Raw genomic sequence first — 19,937 nt, forward strand, 5'->3', positions numbered from 1 at the left:
TGCCTCAGGACCTCTGACCCACATTTAATTCCTCATAAATGAGAACAGTCCTTATTGTTTGGTGCTTTATAAAACCACAGTGAGCTCTTTTGTGCATTCATATAAACTCATCTCGGTAGCTTTAATCAGATAAAGACTACGGTGATCTTTTTAAATCCATTCCAAAGCCACTGTGCTTACTCTTGTGTTGAAATGACAAACAAATGGTTCATTGATCACATCTCTAAGTGGGTCCTACATGTGAACAGCACAACAACATATGGTGGTAAGAGGGTCCTTTACGTTATCTCACCAAACAGATCATCATCTTGCTTCGGTTTCTTAAGCAGGGATCTTTTCTTTCTAAGCCTCCTTGTCCTGCGAGGTACAGGCGGGGTCAATCAAAGATCTGCCATTGTTAATCCCGTTCTGATACTGTATCTAGGGTAAACCCACAAAATCCAGGATGCACTTAAGACCTGCACAACACACACTTAATGCTGCTCCACAGATGTTCTGTGGTGAATGCGCATGCAAACAAATGAGAAAGACACGCACAGGCAATTTCATTTGGAAAGTATTCAAGTCTCTGTGCTTTCCATTTTTTGTCTGTCTTCAGTAAACAGGTTGATACCATGTCCTGAACAAAGGGTCGAACCTCGACCAAAGGGACTCCGGAACCACAGTGGCAGCGCCAACTGTCCGTATAGCTGCTGGGCACTTTCAAAAACCTTTAATGTTATCTCGTTCATGTACATTCTGGTGGTCTCATCTCTATCTCTGCTTCTGTCTGATTTAGTCTCCATGGCTGTGTTCGAAACCACATACTACATACTACATACTACATACTTGCATACTGAATACTCATCGATCAGACAGTATGCAGAGTGTTTACCCACAATGCATTTCGCTCCTGCCCGAGCCGAAATCAGCCGGCATGAAGCTGATTTCGCTTAAGCTCTAAACTCTGTAAACTTGAGCAACATTTGAAACATTTTCAGGCGAGAAAGTAGTCGTTTGGATCCCCAAAGTGTTTAAAACCTGCCAAAATACTGGCTATTGACAATTTTGTTCCCATGAATTCTGCGCTACTAAAGCTAGCCTTAGTGAGCAACACACTTCGGGTTATTTTCACAAAATAAAATACCCGTTGCCTTTAATCATAGGGAAAGCCATTACGATACAATTGGTGCTTTTGTTTTGAAAACAGGAAGTGAACCTACCCTCGTTGTAGCTAGCTTGAAAACTGCCGTTTTGACAGGAAATGACGATCGTCGACGTCACGTTACGTTGCATCTTGGGTATTTTGAGTATGAGTAGTAACCTCATGATGCATACCCAACATTTCGGAGAATCTAGTATGCATTCGGGAAAAAAGTCAGTATGAGTAGTAGGAGTAGTAGGAGTAGTAGGAGAAGTATGCGGTTTCGAACACAGCCCATCTCTCCCATCAGCCACCTCCCCCTCATCCCTTCTTCTTGGCCCTGCTCTCCGTCGCTCTCAAAGATCGCGTTGGGAGGACTGCGGCGAGGGCTAAAATGAATTTTAACTTGTTAATTCTCTTTGAGATGAAAAAAAAAATGTGCTGATAGGTAATGGAAGGGAGAAGGAGAGAATTAAAGAACCGAGCCAGGTCACTTGTTTGAGTTCCTAATTGCCAGGAACCCAGAATGTGACCTGCAGATGTGAAATTCCCCACTTGATGAAATATTAACTAGATCGTAGGAGTCAATGGTGATCATGTGCGCTGGAAAGCAGTGTGCAGAGAGAGATACTGAGAGGCATTGCAACTCAACACGACTGAGGTTGATAGGGTCATGTAAAGGAATGTGGGAATGAAATGAAGCTCATTAGAGGAGAAAGGGAGGCATAACAGAAACCTTTATTCATCAGCATACATTCATAAATGAAAGTAGAAAGTTCCTCCAAGATATTACGTAGCAGAGAACGGTAATATGAAACACACCGCTCACCCTATCTGTGGATTTACAACTCGACAACCCATTCGTCTTTCCCCCTGCTTGTTAGTATTACATCTCAGCTTCAAAGTGTTGAGATAAGCAGAGAGAGAGAGATGCGAGAATTGGGGAGTTGATTGAGAGTGATGGATGACTCTGTGGGTAATATTCCTGGCAGATGGATGAGAAATGAAAAGTTGTTGGTGCCGAAAAAACAAACGCACAAATGGTGATGATCACATCTGGATGGGCTGATACCTGGCAGCATGGTGCGGATGACGGCTCCTTGACAACTTCTGGAAAAACACGAGAAGCATTGTTATGCAGGACCACAGGTATTTGCTGCTTATCTTTCAATCAGTTTCATCAGTCTTCAGCAGTGAAGTGACAGAATCCAGAAAAAAGGTTCGGTCAGCACACACTCATCTATCCGCAGAAGTTTTCCCTTAGATGTTAGACTAACTACAAAGACAGTGGATTTGCCCAGCGTCTCACCATTTTCGCCCGATCGTAATTATTTCAGCTGACTGCAGTTAGGACAGTGGGAGCCGTTTCCAATCGCTTTTATAAAAAATGAAGCTGGATGAGGCTTTTCCATCATTATTCACACAGTTTGAGGTGTGACTCATGCTTTTTTCATTGACATAATCCCGGTATGGCCGGTTACCGTGCAGTGGAGACCAAATGTTTAGCTCAAAGCATTCATCTAACAGCCTTCCTACGAGCATGTCTCATGTTATGATCTGTTGTTGTTTAGCACTTTGGTCTAACATGTGCTATGTCATTAAATCTGACGCGAGTTGATTGACATGAATAGCTGCTATTGTTGATGAGGACGATGTGGCCTGTTTTAGCCACAGGACATAGTTTATTCTGATTATTGTGTCACAGTTAACATTGTTGGAATTTCTGCTGTATGTTTTCAGTCTTCAACAGCAACAGATAGCTCATCTTCTTGGTAAGATTTGGGTTTTATTTGTAGTAATTTCCCATATGTAATAGTGTTGTAAAAATAAACAGGAAACACATTCATTTGAATCTGCAGATGTGTAGCACCTGAAATGATAAAGAAAAACCGATTTTAATGTTGCCTGCTAGCACCTATGGCCACCACAGTGTTTGGTATATTATACTTAGCCTATTGAGTTGTAAATGACGTTTGACCTGCTTTGGGTTCTGGCTGAAGAAGAAGACCTGAGGCACAGTGATGGAAGAGAAAGGGTAGGGGCAGGCTAAGTAAAAACACACGGAGAGAGAACAGACACTGTAGCCTTCTAAATAAGTACTCTTCCAGTGCCCCAAATTCATAATAATACAGTCTGCAGAACACATGAATAAAACACACCACATGTACTTGTTAGCAAAGTAATGAGGTTCAGGAGTTTTTTTTAATTGAGATGTGATTATTGTTTTAAGTTGGAGCTGATTTACAGAACTCCCTCCATGACCTCTATCTCTTAATTTGGACTGGGGGGTTAAATGAGCTAGCCTGGTGAGGGCCGTCATTAGTGCAGTGTGGGGCTGTGCTAGGCTGCTAGCTTTAGAAAGCAGTGAATAGGGAGAAACCTGTTCTACAGCAAGCAGCAGAGTGGCCGGGTTTGGAAGCTGCCCAGTCAGAAGAACATCCTGCGCATTGTTCGTAGATCAAAGAAAGAGAAAATGACAATGTAATGCAAGCTTAAAGTGAATAGAGGTTTTGTCTCTTTATGCAACGGTCTCGGTTCTGGCCTCGATTTCATTATGGTTTCAAGAGAAGGTGAACGAAAGTAAAAAGAGAGAAAAGGGAGATTGAGATCTTTGCTTCTCCACTAAAATCATAAAGAACGCAGGTAAAACCTGTTCACAGCAATCACTAACAGACATATTAACGTTATGCTTTCCCACTGATTTGACATTATAGAGCCTTGATGCTGTACCATGTGATGCGCAGCCCGTCATCATTATCTGTCACGCCGATGTCACTTTTAATCAATAGCCGTCTGAGTCACTGACCCTCCCCCCGCCAACCACAACAGCTCCTTATTGGAGTAAGGGTGAGCTCAGTCTTATGTGTCCACATGGCATCTATCATCCCCCGTTAGGGTAGTTTTACTTCAATGGCAGCCATTCTTCCTGTTCCCCCTCAGAGCTTCCTGTCCTCTGAATTCTGTCCCTCTCCTGATTAAAAGTAGAGGAACGAGGAGGAGGAGGAGGGTCATGCATACAGTTAGGTGCTTTCACCTGCAACATGATTGGGGGGGTGTATTTCAACTCAACACAGGATCTGTTCCATCTGCCTGCCCAGCGCACCACCGCCACTCTCCCACCCACCACACTCCTTCATCTTGTGCCTCTGCTGGCTATCTCTCTGACGATTCTTTTATTCCTTGGATGCCAGCTGCCGGTAAGGTGATAGGTGAAGCGCACACATGCACGTACACACTGTAGTGGGCGGGGATTGATTGCACAAGGTGGTGCGGGTACATCGGTACTGAGCTCGCTGGAGAGCAGACACAGGTGTTCAGTAATCATGCCTATTTGACCTCTCTACCCTTTAAAAAGAGCAGATACTTTCTGCATTCTGCCCGTTTACCTGATGTCTTAACAAAGAACTTCATTGTTGCCAATCTCCTGTAACTTGACCACGTTTTTTTTCCCTCCCTCTTATCCAACGAAGAGGAACGGTTTGCCTTACTGAGAGAGGCATGAATCTCCTCTGCGCTACTTCCGTCAGTATCTTCCCAGCTTTTGTTTTTTTTTTTAATTTTGTGTTTCGGTCTTGGTTTCTGCCGTGCCACCGTAACAAAGTGCGACCGCGAGCAGCAGGAGAGACCGAAACAACCTGACGCCATTATCAAATTTCCCATAAGCTACCTGAAATGGATGCCGAGTCAACAACTGGGTAATGAGATCTTACAAGGATTGGGCACAAAAATGAGACCTTTAGAGCAGAAAGAGGCTCTCATAGGCAGTTTTTTTTCATTCATTGGGAGTAGTGTCAGAGAGGGCAGGAATGCGGAAAAGAGCAGCAAGACTGTTGGTTAAGTGCACTTTGTGCCTTGAAGGAGAAGACTATTTTACATGTGGATTAGTGTTCGTATCGCCGTCATCAGACAGCGATACGATGCCTTGATAGACCGTCTGTCTTTGATGCCTTCTGAGGCAGAGGAGCCTTATCCTTTCCCCCTATCTCCTGTAACACGCGCTTCAAACACACATACACTCATCCAGCCCTTCAGAGCTACCGAGATGGGGAAGATTGGATCGTAAGATGTATGTGCTTCCCCGTGTCATTCTTTGTAAAGCAGATCATGTGCCTTTCAAAGTACATGCAAATACTTCGGGAGGGACATCTCAATATGTAAAAGCGCTACACCTGAGTGAGCCCAGCTGCTCATTTACCTTTCGATGCCGCAGCAGAAATTGGGGATGATCCCGAAATGCCACACGCGGGGCCTCTTGAATGTTCACCTTCACAATTTCCAGCACAATTCCTCCTCTGCTGCTGAATAGCTGTGCTGCGCGCCACTTCATTTTACATTCCAACGCCAGACAAAATGAACAGTGTCAGCTGAAAAAGAGGGGGCCGCCTTTCCACTTTCCCTATTAGAATTTTTGTTATGTTTTCCACTTTGGCCCCCCTGGTGAAAATAACACACGGGGATTGTCTGGGCATGAGCCAAACACACATAAATTTCAATATTAATTTGGTCGGCACCTCAGCAGCCTCCCCAGCCTCCTAATCTCTCACTGCATATCTTCATTATCTGAAAGTGTGCTTTCATCTTAATTCCATTTTCATCCATCAAACGTCGGGGAGGTTTGACCTTGCGTGATCTCCACAAAGATAGCGAGCTGGGAAGAGAGTGAGCGAGAGTGGTGGAGATGGAGATAGGGAAGCGAAGGGGGAGCTGGGGAGCTGCGAGATAAGGAGTTGGGATGATGAACGAGGATGGAGGGATGGGGAACATGACAGGAAGGGTATGCATATGGGTGAAGCCATTCCATTTTTGATAATCCTCCTGTTACACCAGCAGAGTTTACTGTAGCGACTCCACATATTTTCCCATCCCACACCTCGTTATTCATTCCTCCCTTCACTCGCCTCAGGCTTTTTCCACCCTCCTTCTCTGCTCTCCCCTCTCACCGTCGGTTTATTTATCCTGACGTTAAGGTTTAATTACTCATTTGTACTAATTGTTTTCATAATTGTTTGAATCCTAATTGTCCTATGCTTCTGTTGTCAGAAGCAGGTGGTGGATAGGACCTGTAAGGGAATGTGTGTGCATATGTCTGTGATATTGATCAGGACATACGGCCGGGGCTCACTTGAGCCAGACAAAGACGCGCCACCTGGTGGTTCTGTCCCCGTGGAATGAGGCCAAGTGTGGGTACTTCTTAAAACAATGCACGCGGACACACGGACGCAGACAGGCAGGGAGACACGCACCGCTTATCCCACATGAATGATACATGCCTGCGTGATCATACTCAAACAGAACGCCTCATTAGCGGATAAGCTGGATATGCTCTCTAACCTCCCTCAATCTATCTGTCTCGTCTCTCTTTGGCCTGTTTGGATGGCAACCGTGATCCCCTAAATGCAGGTTATCTGTCATCAGTGACTCAGGATGGTAAATAAAGAATCATTTATCAGCCCTATTAAATCCTCTACACTGTCTCAGTCTGTCTTCTTTATCGCAGGCTTTTTCTTCCCTTATCCCTCTCTCCACAGTCTATCTATGCCTTTTGATCATATCACTATTTTTCCCCTCTCTGTGGTGACATTCATTTCTTTAGATATTGCATTTGGGGGCTTTTAAATCTTACATCTTACAGGTAGCAAGGCGAAGGAAGCCGCTGCTGTGTCTCATATCCTCTGCGGGAAATGCTACGTTGTGGCATTTGGCCACTTTGTTGATGCCGTGTCATGCTTTCTGCCGACACCCAGACCTGTGTCACAACAAGCTAACGTTAGCACCAGCCCCCAGGCTGGGCTCCAGCTGACAGTAGTGGACCGTTGGTCAGGCACAGCACTGCCAGCGCCGTGATGGATCCACAGATGCGACACCTAAATTACCCCCTACCTAATGCCAGAACTGGGAACAACCGCTGATGGGATGATAGAAATGACACGGCACACACACACATGCTCACAGATAGAGGCATTTGCACACCTGAATGCACCCATGTGCTCATATACACACAGGGAATTGTACGTCATTCATCTTTGTGTACAAACCATAGATTGAAGTAAATGGGGGAAAAAAAAAAACAGGAAATGCGATCACAGGATTTTCAGGCAGACTCTATGTAAGCAACACCAGGGTCAGGGTTTGGTTGACACTCATTCCGCGTGTCTGCCAGCACTTGTGTCAGCAGCGGTGGTTCTAACATGGCGACACAGGAGAAGGTCCTATCCATTCCCGACCAGAGGATGTAACAATTCGTAATTGACGACCGTGGATGTTGCTGTGGCAATGTGCAGAAATGAACCACAGCACAAATGAACATGTATTATGTATTTGGCTGCCAATGACGAGCCTTCCTTTATGAATCAAGAAGCTTTCATTTATTCCTTTTCATGCTCTTTTTTAGCTCCATGCTATCAGCGGTTACATGACACTAGGTTTGCTTATGACACAGCTCTTGCAGCCCAGCAGAAAAGAAGCAGACTACTACAAAGGGTGTTATTTGTCAGCTTGAAGCTAATCCTCTGCCACTCAAAACTAATGCCCCCTAACTCATCTTGCCCCCCACCCCACGAGTGTAAAAAGAAAAAGATTTAGCTGGGAAAAAAAACAATAAAAGCACTTCTTCTTTGGCATTCAGAGCAGGTCAGAGGTTGGGCTTAGCTTCTGAAGATGTTCAAACGCATCCCTAAAGAAATAGTATCTCTGTTACACCAGTGGCCTAATCCGCCACTTGAAGAGCAATTAAAAGTTTAGCCCAGACTTTAAGAAAGTAACCATGTGTGATCTTTTTTTCTGTCTTTTTTCTTTTCTTTTTTTTTTCCCGTCAGGCCCACTGTGTGCATGGGATGCATGCTAATAGGAAAGTGCTGGATGTGGTGCCCTTCCAAAGCCATTCCAAACACAGGGGGAAAAGAAAAGGGGGAAGTGGTTGAAAGAAGGAAAATGGAGCTTGGGATGGAAGGCTCACCAATTTCTCATTTTGCTTTTTATGCTTCCCTTCATTTCCCTTTCCTTTATCCATTTCTCTCCTTTTGTGCACTCGGTCCAACTTTGTGGTTTTTTTCCTTTTTCCCCCCTCACTTGAATTCCAACTTCCTTCTTTTCAAAACAAAGTGGATCTCGAGGCACAAGCTGAGAACTAATCCCCACAGAGTTCCTCGGGAGATTTTTCATTTATTTATTTTTATTTTGTGCCTAGCAACAACTTATTTTCATGGCACAGCCCCAACCATACAGCAGTCTAAAGCATTGGAGACTTTGTGTTTTGGGTTTCCTGCTGTTCAGCATCTACCCAACTGTCCCTCCCCACCCCCCCACCCCCCAAACCGGTGCAATAAAGGGTCAATAAAACTCAAGAGAACACCAGTGGACAAGCACTGAGGGACATTTAATTGATTGGTGTTCTGTCAGATCATAAAACGACCACATGGTAAAGGGTAAAAACCCCACTCGCGATTTCTAAGATCGACAAGAGAGCGCTAATGGCATCATCAAGTTTTAACGAGACTGTGTGCCGTGTTACCCGTAATGTCTGCACCTCCTGCAATAAAAGTGTTTTTAAAGGTGTTCAACAATGCTATTATCGACCTCGTGCCCATGTGTATTGTGTGACCTCCCCCCTTTGCTGACATCATTTTAAACTCGGGTGGCATTTAAATTTCTCACCGCCTTTATCTCCTTTCTTTTTTATTTTCAAGTTCATTGCCGTGCGCTCGTCTAAGGTGATGACCCGGCAGTTTGTTAAGCCCGATAAGAGTCGGAATAAAATAAAAACTTTTTTCAAACTCAGACGAGGAAAAAGGAGTGAGAAAAACAAGCCTCTGTGCCTGTGTTGACTGAAGATAACGCCGACTCGTTCAAGCCGGTTTTATCTTTCCTTTGTTTTTCCATTCTTTTCACTTGGAGTCTTTCTTTCCCCTGGTTCTCTTCTCGATCACGTCGTTTTCTATTTCTTACATCTGAAAGTGAGTGAGCGAGGAGGAATGAGCATGGAGGAGTTAAACTTTTGAAGAAAAAGGGGACTGGAAGAGGTGCATCGGAGCTTGAAAGGGCCAAAGCTATCAGTCAGGCTGGAAACATGATACCTCAGAGGGACTCAGCAGGTGGCTGCCCTAACAGAGCTGCAGCCAACAGCCGGACATTCCTACAACCTCCTCAGCCCTAACCTTTTAAAACCGCCCCATGTCGCTCACAGGGGGGGGGCCCTCACACACCTGGGAGACCATCTCCAGTCAGCCTTCTCACGGGGCATCATCAGCATTCCCTTCTGTAGCACCCTAATTAACTACAACTACAGGCGGAACCCAAATAAAACCTGAATCCACCCTAATCAGATTCCAATTGATTTCCAGTCAGTTCACTTTGAGGGCATTTGTCTCATTTATCACTTCGGTGTCAGGATATCTCGTGATCTTTGTAACTCACAGAGCTGGAGTCGCACCAAGCTGCTGTTGCATTTCGGCTTTGCAAAAGCAGCCAGATGAAATCAAATTAAGCCAATTTAAGATCCCTGCAAGAATGCCGCTTGGTGTACCGTGGCTCGTTGGCACTCTCCGTGCGTCTCAGGTGGTGTATCAGGTCACTGTCTGGTTGCCCATTAAAAATGAAACACGGGTTCTTAATTACAGACTGGCACTTTTGGCAATTACGGCTGCGCTCGTGTGTCGTTGGCTTTCTCCCTCTGGGTCTCTTTGGCTCCCCACTTTTTCTACTGGCTCCTTTATCTTCCATTCCATCTCACTTGTTCAAACTTCCTCCCATTTCTCTTGGTTGACTGCAATAACACACTGGTCCTGCAGTTTATGTTTGCTCCCCTTGCCCCAAGTCCAACCCAGCCACAATTACTTCCTGAGGTTCACGGCAGTGGGTCACTGCCATCCGCCAAAGGTATTTACAGCTGAAATTACACACACCCTGTTTTCCAACCAATTTTCCATTATCCTTCATCTCGTCCAGAGGCTCCGGTGAAGGTGGGTTTAATTATAAACCCATACATCCACAGAGAATGGGTTCCCGGATGAGAAGTCACGGTAGAGCATAAACACACTAACATTGTGCTGTATCACATTAATAATGGATGCCTGCCATGCTAAATGAAGAGTTAAGTCAGAATCTGATAAGAGAATTCATGAGGAAATGCTTGACATTAAAACCTCTGTGTAGACTAACCAGTTGCCATAAATGTCTTTTCAACTGCCGTTATTGTTTTGGAAGTTTCCGAAGAAGCAAGAGTATTGTATGTCTTAGCAATGTGTTATCAATTCAAGGTTTACTGGCAGATAAAAGAAGAAGCAAACTCAAATAGAGTGCTGCTGACAGCAGCCAAACGTTTTGTTAGGGCGAGGGGGAAATGAAAATCAAATCCTAGAGGTCATACGTTATTGACATGAGTGGCACGGTCCTGTTTTTATTGGCTCCACATTCGATTGAGTCAGGCAGCCCATGTGTTTTCCCTTTAGCGTCCAGGAAATAGGCTCGGCCGAGCTCTGGCCAGAGCTCCCAGAAAAACCTATGGCTTGTTTTCATTGTTCCTTTTTTTTGGGGATGACGGATTTGCTCAGTCAGCTGTGGCTGTCACAGCTGGAATTCAATCACAGGCACACCCTCAAAAAGAGGCCCTACACTGCAGGGACCCTAAAAAGAAGTCCAGCATCTGGCAAAAATAAAGCAAAGAAGTGCTAACCTGGAATGAAAGCCATACATTTAAAGCTCGGCTTTAAATTTACGGCTTTCTGGCAGGACACGGCATAGGGTTAAGCCATGTAGCTATGCATAGGTGTAGGTGGAAAACAGTTTCTAAATGGAAGACGAAAGACCACATCCATCACATAACAGATAGTCAATGAATAGAATAGGGTCTTAAGTTTTTTCTTTTTTTCTGTCTCAGAAATGGTATGGATCTGCTTTAAAACGAAATGTGAATGGGGTCATGACACTTGTGCGCGCTCGTGTTTATGCCTCTGTCACTGCTGAATTGATTGCATGATGAATGGAGCAGGAGGTCAGAGTGGGAAGTAGGGGAGTACCAGCATGAAAGGGCATGTAGTTTTCAAATACACCAAGAGTCTGATAAAAGGTCATCACCTCTGTGCCATTTGACAGCATGGCTGGACAGCGAGATGGCTTCTTTTGACTGCAACACCTACAGTCTCGTTTCTATATGTAAGCTCTCCCTGCGTTGCATTATCTCCAGGGCAGCAAATCCTCAGCTATCAACACTCATTCTGCATGGCCGTTTGGAAATGTGATGAGAGTAAGAGAGAACAAAAATAAGTCGTGGCAGACTAAGAGCCATGCATGATATCCCTTGGCAAGTTGAACCACTAATTTTTCTTTTGTGTTTGCTCCTGGAACACACACCCTGAGTCACACACAAATATAACAGAGGGATCACAGAATGACGGAAAGTGTCGTCTTTATTTTATTCCTTCATTTAAAAGACCAAGAATGAATAGAACGGAGGTGGCGCTGCAGATGGTGGCAGCTGCAGATTTTAATCCAAAGCCTTCTGCAATCCCTGCATGAACTCCATTTCTGGTCTGCAAACATATTAGCTTTTTTCTTTTTTCTCCCTTTCTTGCTCTCCCTGCATTGAAAATAAAGGGGAAGTTTAGGTGAATAAAAACTATTTGTTCATTTACCTGTTTTTCTTCTTCCTGTCAGCTCCTTTCCTCGCTCCCAAACTCAATTTCCCCCCCAATGTGCTCTGGCTCCAGAGTCTCTCTTCTTTGCAGTTCAGCAGCAATTCATGAGGCGGCAGTTGTTTAATTTGTGTCATTAGAAAATAGTGTTATCTAAGGAGCATGGCGCTACACTGACTCTGGCCCTGTTTTTTTCCGCCACTTGCTCAAGCGGCGGGACTTTTGGAACAGTTTTGGAAAAAAAAAAAGAGTGAAACCAAACAAACAAACAAACCTGGTTTAATATCTTAACATCTCCTCGAGTGTCATTCCACTTATTTTAGAGCAGTTTTTCCTTCTGGCCCCCGTTTTAATTATGCAACAAATGTTTGACTATCCAAGTGAAATTTGCATGAATATTTATACTAATTCATTTGTTGAGTGTTGATTGTAATTACATGGAAACATGATTTATTGCCAAGCTTGCTGTGCTAGCCAGCCAGCGAGAGAAACAGGACCGGGCAGAGTTATATAAATAAATGCTAATTTAGACACACACAGCAAAAGGAACCCCATCTTTCCAAGAAGCTGGTGGAAAATTTATTATCAAACAGAAAAATCTTTCACATGATGAGCCTGGTCGAGTGCTTACTGTACAGCAAGTGTCTCGGGATGCTGAAACAACAAAAATTCCTACCTTACCAAGGTGACCTGTCAACACCTGTTGAGAGCATTCCTTACATCTATTTCCAAGCTTGGCTTGTTTCTCTTTTCCAAAAACCGCAGTTTAACACTCAGCAAGTAACCGCCAGCTGGGGAAGGAGTTAAAACGGTGCCTCTAAGATCCTATAATAGGGTAAAAGATGACTTATCCATCATGTAGCCGTTCAAAGTGCAGTTAGTGATCACTGTGGGTAACCGATTTAACTTCATCAGGTGAGACAATTGAGGAAGAAATGGGGGTGGGGGGGATGGGAGGAGGAGAATATTTCTGAGTAATGGACCTCAGCACCGAATAATATCCTCATGATGGATCAAGGAAACGGGGAGGACAGAGGGAGGAGGAGGAGGGATGGAAGCGGAGCTCGTGAGAAAGTGATAAAGTCCGGCAAGGTGTGAGAGTGTGTGCAGCAACAGAGGCGAGCTCTGACAGTGTTTGTGTCTAATTAATGAATGGCAGTAACAATTTGTTATGCCATTTATTCCGGTAATGACCAAGCGTGGTCTTTCATTCCTCGCCTCATGCTCATTCTCCCTCTATCATCCCTCTCTGCCATTACCTTTGTGCGACGCTCAGACAGGGATTGAGAGATACGGAGAGGAAGGCAAACGGGCTGAGACAGTGAGAAACAGGCCTCGGCTTTGATGCTCCGTCGCGGCTTTACAACAGGACGCTGCTCGGCGATGTGTTCAAGCAGGCCAACGCTCGCTGAAGGCCAGAACCCACAGCTCATCTAACAAATCCCCGTGTGTGGTCACGTGCTGTCGAGTAGGTGCGCGCTCGTCCTTGCCTTTTGTGGTTTCCCTCTCTGGGGTCAAATCCCACCTCCTGGGGAGTTGGACGCTTGTTCACCTTGTCCTCCTTTTAAGGGGCACATAAACAAGTAAACAAGGCTGTTGCATTCTTCCCTCTTTGGTTGTATTCCTCGCACGGGTTTAGCTAGCTTGCTTGCTTGGTTGGTTTTCAGATCTCCTTTTTGTACAGCTTCCCTCAGGATCTTGTTTACAAGTTCATCCTATTTGACAGATTTAACGTGAAAAAAAGGCCTGGATCTTGAGAGAATAGTCTCACTGTGATGCAGAAAGGAGGCGGATTTTTTTTATTTTTGGGTCAGCCAGATTGTTTAAAGGTACCTGTTTGTAGCATTAGTTCTGCTCTTGAAAATCTACGCCTCCTTACCTTTGCCCCTCTTTTTTCCTAACTTATTTCCCAATCATCCTGACCCGAACCTTACTTCTCAGTTCCAGCGGACCCAAACTTCCAAGCTGACATCTGAACAATAAAAGAAAAATTAAAACAGTCCCTTTTATAGTGACCCCCGGCCGTTTGGTTTCTCTTGTAGCCGTTTCGCCGAGTGACCTTCTCAGTGGTGAGCCAGCCCCAGGACCCTCACCAGCAGGGATCGCTGCAGAGCTGCTACGACAGCGGCCTGGATGAGTCGGAGACACCCAGCAGCAAGAGTTCGTCGGGCCCCCGGCTGGGCGCCCTTCCCCTGCCTGAGGACAGCTACGAGAGGACAACGCCGGATGGCAGTGTCGGTGAGGCAGAGCACATGGAAAATGGTAGGGGCAAACACTGAAAGGAGATTAAGAAATCGTTAAGAAACACGCACATACTGCCTATAGTGATCTCACGTAGGACGTCCGATGGTAGACAGGCCCACAGACAGACACAGATTTCTCCTCTTTTTGCGCTTTGGCCGCTGGTGTAGCAGCTGCTTTTGTTAGAGCTAAAGCCCATTCCTGGATCATGGGAAGACCTGGTCTGGGGATTCTTTTTAACACACATGGTTATGTCTCAGAAACATCAGGCTTGTCTGATCAAAGGAGCTATGCAACAGACAAATTCTTTTAGATGAGCGCTCCTCACACGGCTTTATCCTTTTAGCTTACTGGTGTTTTTGGAGAATTTTACACTTCTCGTTGAATTTCCTTTGACACGTAGGATAGCTTTTCCACGAGATATCTACATCTCACTCTTTGAGAAAATGAAAGCGGTGTCATTGAAGGAGGTTTATACTCACTCGGAATTGTTTAGATGCTATACAGACAACTGCTGTGCTGATTTGCAATTCCTGTTTGGCTTGCGGCCCTTATGAAGGAGTTCAATTTGCTCCAATTGGGAGACAGAACTGATGTTCTGTAGGTTGTAATGTAAAACGACTGCAGCCTCGAGAGAGAGTGAGTGGGATCATTGGAAAAAGAGCCTGTTGTAAGAGCAATCTCTTGGTAAAGTACTGTATCTCCTCTTGCAGAACCTTCTCAAAGCCAGAGCAACCAAAATATAATGTGTGTGTGTGTGTGTGTGTGGGTGTTCAGTGAGAGATGAGGGTAATGGACCCTTTCATAGTCTTGGAGTCTGAGGCGATGCTTAACAAGGAGTAGCTGTCTTGAGAGTGCTAAGCCTAAGTGCAGAGGCTTCGCCACTGCAGCTTAGGATAAGGATATTCAAATGGCTTACAGAATCACACCCTCTCTTGCAGGATGAAGATGTGATATTTTTAATGTCAGATCAGTGTGGTCAATATCACCGATCCACTATACACCAAGATGAAGCCTTGACAAAAGAGACGCCTTTGCTGTGAAGGGATATCTGAGTGAGTTTTGAGTTTATAGTGAACAGCGAATAGGAAGTCAGGCAGATGGGCCCATGAAAGGGGCCATTACAGAGGTGAACTTTCTCAAACTTTGGCCTCGATGCAGATTAAAAGGGATTTGAAACTGTGAGACGATAGGGCTACCTTGTGCGTATTAAAAATCTCCTTTCTTCACACAATAGGTGCCATTTACAGGCAAAAAAAGTTTTAGTTTGCAATTAAAAGGCGTGTTTCAACATGCTTTCTCTTTTAAGTGACTAAACAGAGACAGTCACTCACAATGTAGTTTGCTTAGAAGCATGATAAGCCTGTCAGTCAAATCCACTTTCAGAATGAAAATAGCATAAATAGGGACACAAATAAGACCAAAAATAGCATATTGTATATCCAGAAAGCTCATGTGTCATAAATTTGCAGTTTTTTTACCCTTATCCAAAATACTGTGGGCAATATTGTATAATAATACCAGTCACTTAAAGGCTTAGTTCACTTAGTTCAACGTGCACACATGTATATGGCTGCAGTAATTCCACAGCTTCTAGGGGTGCAAGTGAAAAGTACTAAGCTTTAGAGGAGATTTGTTGGAGAACAGAGCCAAGGTCAATTCATGAATCAGGCTCCATCTAAGAGAAACAACAAGCTCCGCCGCTGCTCGCTATCTTTAGTGAGATCAGCTGAACTGCTCTGTGAGTAAGTGTGTGTGTGTGTGGTGGGAGATGGAAAGGCAGCAGTCCAAGCGAGATTGGAAGTCAGGGGAGTCGATGTGAATATTTGCTTCTTTTGTTCAACCACGCCGTTTGTGAATCAGCCTCGAAATCTTACAGTTCTTACAGTTTACTCTGTGGTTCTGAGGTGATATGATCTGGACTTAGGGCGGCCTCACAGTCCGCCTGAACATGGCCCAGATCCTGTGTTTCCAGTAAGAGTGTCCTTGAGAAAGACAACGATTCCCTGCTTGCTCATTCACTACATGCTCGATCCCTGTGTATCAGATAAATACCCATTGTAAATGCAGTCATCTGAGGTTTGGGCAAATATTGGCAAACGGCTTCAGCCTCACGAGGGAAGCTAACTATAGTCATTAGCACTCCCTCCTGTGCTGCAGTCAGAGTTCACAGAGACACCATCAGCGCTGCTTTTGCTCTGTATGAAGCCCCTTTGGAAAATTAAGCGGGCGATGAGAACAGAGGGAGAACAAAAGTTAGCAGATGGCTTGCTGCGGTGCTCAGTGCTAACGTGGGCGTCATTAGCGACTTGTAGCTGCAGACATTTAGGCGTGTTATGCAAGGGTGATTTAAGGTGCAGGTCTGTTTCACATCTCGCCTGTGTAGGCAGCAAGGATGGGGAAAGACGGTGTAAAGCATGTGCGCTGATGTTTGATATGAGATATGAGGAATGCATTAATTCAGGAAGTAAGTCAACAACTGTTGATAACAATTGTCAGTTGTTAATTGAACAAATTTAAGACACCCAACCTGGCAACCAGAGGTATCGGTATGAAAACTTGGAAGCCTTGAAGCTAATTTTATTTTTTCCTCTACTTGTTATTGATTCATTATGGTTGATTGCTGCTGCTTTGTGTCAGGGTGAGACAGAAACAAAGGCAAATGTCCCTTTTGCCTGCTCCGACTTGCTTCCAGTCAATCGATGCTAAGACGTGCGCACCAATTCCCACCCTCAACTGACCCCCCGCTCGCTCTCTGAGGGACAAACACACATGAAGACAGCACATGCAGTCTGTGTTTTCACTGCGTCTTTCTCTCTTTCCACCTCTGCACCCATGTGCTGAGGGACAGCGTATGCTTTCCTTCTACTCCATCAAGCTCGGGTTTCCAACTGCTATTTCTCGCTGGGCAACTACGTACCAAAGAAAGTGTCAGACACTAAAAGAAGTGAAGTTCTTCTTTATTTTTTTGTCGGGGTGACCTCTGGAACACGTTCCAGATTTATTCCACACTGCAGAGATAAATGGTAGTCTTTGTTTCTCTGGAGTCGAAACAATCGAAGACGACGTGGCAGGAACAGGCTAAACACATACATTTCAGCATTGTTCTTGTGTTGTTTTCACCTTCACATATTGCTCGGCCGTGGTACGTTTCATAAAGTCTTGATCTTTTGGATGCACAGCTGGTCCCCTCACTTATTCATAGGCTCACCCCGGCGCCCATTCAGATATTCATAAACGCTGAGTGTTTGGAGTCAAACACTCGATTAGGCTGTTACGGATGTCAAAGAGCTTTCCAGATGTAAGGCGTTATCGGCAGGTCAGAGGTTTGTGCTCCATTATTGATCTCAAGATCGCCCGGGGGGGGGGCAAGGTGGATTTTTCAATTTTAACTGAGTTAGTTCAGGCACACCTCAAAATAACACGCTTCCACACTGCTCTTTTATGATGAGTGAGGTGTCTGAGGCGTGTGGAGCGTTTCCATGCGAGCTGCGTGCATGAATCTGAGCAGCTCCCGGCGCCCAAGATGTAATATCATTTCTCAGCACATCAGTGGAGATACGCGGTATGCTGTGACGGCTGCCGTAGGTCATGCTGCCGAGGATCTATCGTATTTGATCTGCGGTACGCATCGTTATATTGAGGAGGGTTTCTTTTTTTTTTTTTTTTTTTCCTCACAGAAAAATGCAAATACATTACTGTAACCTCCCGCTTTAGCTTCAAATACATGTATTCAAACATGAATTAAAATGACAGTGCTGAGGCATCCCGTGAGGATACAAATAAGTCGTTGAAAAGTTCCTCTGAAAAATGCCCATTTTTCTCCTCCATATTGCCAGACTTATTCGTGACTCCTGATGATCTCCAGCAGACAGGATGGTAAACACGAGTTTACACGTCTTTTTATTTTCCTCTACATCACAGAGAGCATCTCACAGAGGCTGACGCCTGATGTTGTTTATGCAGGCTGCTAAGACAGATGAGCAGTGCAAATTTATTGTAGCCTCTAAGAGAGTAATAGCACGTCCATACCGGCTGCTAACGTTAGCATGCATCACACGTTTCTTTCCTGCTTTGGCTGCCAGACAATCTCTCAGCCTCCTCCCCTTCCAGCACACACACACACAGGCCAGTCTCTCTCTTCTGTCTCTCCTGCTGAGAAAACTTGGGGTACCACAGTTGGATTACTAACATCATCATTTAGTGCTGGCTAGCCAGTTGAGTAGAGTAGGACAGACAAGTAGAACATCCCAGCGGTTATCAGTCGTGGAGGACAGACGCTGACTGAGCTTTCACTGACAAACTCGCAAAGAAAAAGGAAACTCACGCTTAAACACACTCTTAAGGGATAGTTCGCCTCTTTTGACATGAAGCTGTATGACATCCCATATTAGCAACATAATTTATGAACATTTTCTTACCCCCTGCTGCGCCCTGTAAGCAGAGTTCCAGCCTCGTTTTGGTGTTGATGAAGGTAGTCCGGCTAGTTGGCTGGGGTCGCAAAAATAAAGGGTCTTGCTTCTCAAAACAATATGCGTTCAAAAGAGTAATACATCTGCATCACAAAATCGTTAGCCAGAAAAAGTCAGACCTCAAAATCGCTTGGCGCTATTTTTGCCTCCCCTCATATCAATGCGTTCAGCCACCTAGCGATAGCCGCACCTGTTACGGTGTTTACTGCTCGGTCTGCTCTTCGGTCTGCACGGTCTACACAGCACGCAGTGATACGGAAAGAAAATAGCGCCAAGCGATTGTGAGGTCTGACTTTTTCCTGGAGAACGATTTTGTGATGCAAATGTATTACTCTTTTGAACGCATATTGTTTTGAGAAGCAAAACGCTTTATTTTCGGGACCCCAGCCAACTAGCCGGACTACCTTCGTCAACGCCAAAACGAGGCTGGAACTCTGCTCACAGGACGCAGCAGGGGGTAAGAAAATGTTCATAAATGATATTGTTAGTATGGGATGTCATACAGCTTCATGTCAAAAGAGGCGAACTATCCCTTTAAAACAAAAACAACCATACATGGCAGGCAGAAGCACACATGCTCAGTCGTATGAAAACAAATGATCTCTTGCCATCTTTCATACTCTTCATTTACCACAACGAGGCACTGAAGCATTTCTCCAGCATCTCACTCCATCACTGCGTTGTTTTTTTTGGGTTTTTTTGTGTTTTTTTCGCCGTTTCGAAAGCTTTGCCCGTTGGAATGCTGCTTAGTCTGGTTAATAATGTGCACGTGTGTGCGCGCTCGTGTGCGAGTCTGTTCATTAGGCGGGCCCGATACTAGGGCCAGATGGCAAAGCGAGTTTGTTTAATTAAAACCATTCATATTTCAAGAGCGGCGCGGCAGCAACGCTGGTCTTTGGTGTGATTTCCCTAAAGTTGATGGAGGGGTGTGTGTCTGCGCCGGTGTGTGTCCGTGTGCCCATCACCACCTGATGGAGAGCGCCGCATTAAAAAAAATTAAAATGAAAATCATCCAGCGGAAGGCGATTTCCCTGCACTTCATCTTCCCGAAGGTTGCAGTTATGAATAAAATCACTTCAGTGTTATTCTGGAAATTAAAAGCTGGACAGAAGTGAAAGGACTGATAAAAAAAAAAATAAAAAAAAGGACAGAAAGGTTTTTGCATTTTGCAGATGGGCTTGCGATTCTCGTGCGCCTTCAGTCAGTCGTGCCGTCTTGTCTCGCTTTGATTTCCATCTGTCCCCTTACCCCTCGCCCCCTTATTTGTGATATACTCGGGCAAGGCGACGGCAAGAGAGATAGAACGAACAAGAGAACCTGGCGAGAAGATGTGAGAGAAATCACTGAGGGGGGATAGAAGAAGAGGGGAAAATTGGCAAAGGATGGGAGGTGGGAAAGCCACCAGGAGAAAGAGAGAAAACTGATAGAAAAAGGAGAGAATGGAGGACGAGAAACAGGAGGAAAGAAAGAGGG

General features: G+C 44.9%; 1 protein-coding gene across 5 annotated transcripts in view; it reads left to right on the forward strand.

Moving 5' to 3' along the window:
* pcdh7b (protocadherin 7b) overlaps positions 1-19,937 on the forward strand; it is a 108,920-nt gene that overhangs the window by 36,115 nt on the left and 52,868 nt on the right. For 2 of the 5 annotated variants that reach the window (XM_075451147.1, XM_075451150.1), the window contains exon 2: positions 13,794-14,013. The exons of 2 other annotated variants lie outside the window; for them this stretch is intronic. In XM_075451147.1, the coding sequence (XP_075307262.1) occupies positions 13,794-14,013 (220 nt within the window). The remainder of the gene's footprint in view (positions 1-13,793; positions 14,014-19,937) is intronic. One more of the 5 variants, XM_075451148.1, reaches the window with a different exon arrangement.

Source organism: Odontesthes bonariensis, chromosome 19, assembly GCF_027942865.1.
Source record: "Odontesthes bonariensis isolate fOdoBon6 chromosome 19, fOdoBon6.hap1, whole genome shotgun sequence".
NCBI classification, from domain to species: Eukaryota; Metazoa; Chordata; class Actinopteri; order Atheriniformes; family Atherinopsidae; genus Odontesthes; species Odontesthes bonariensis.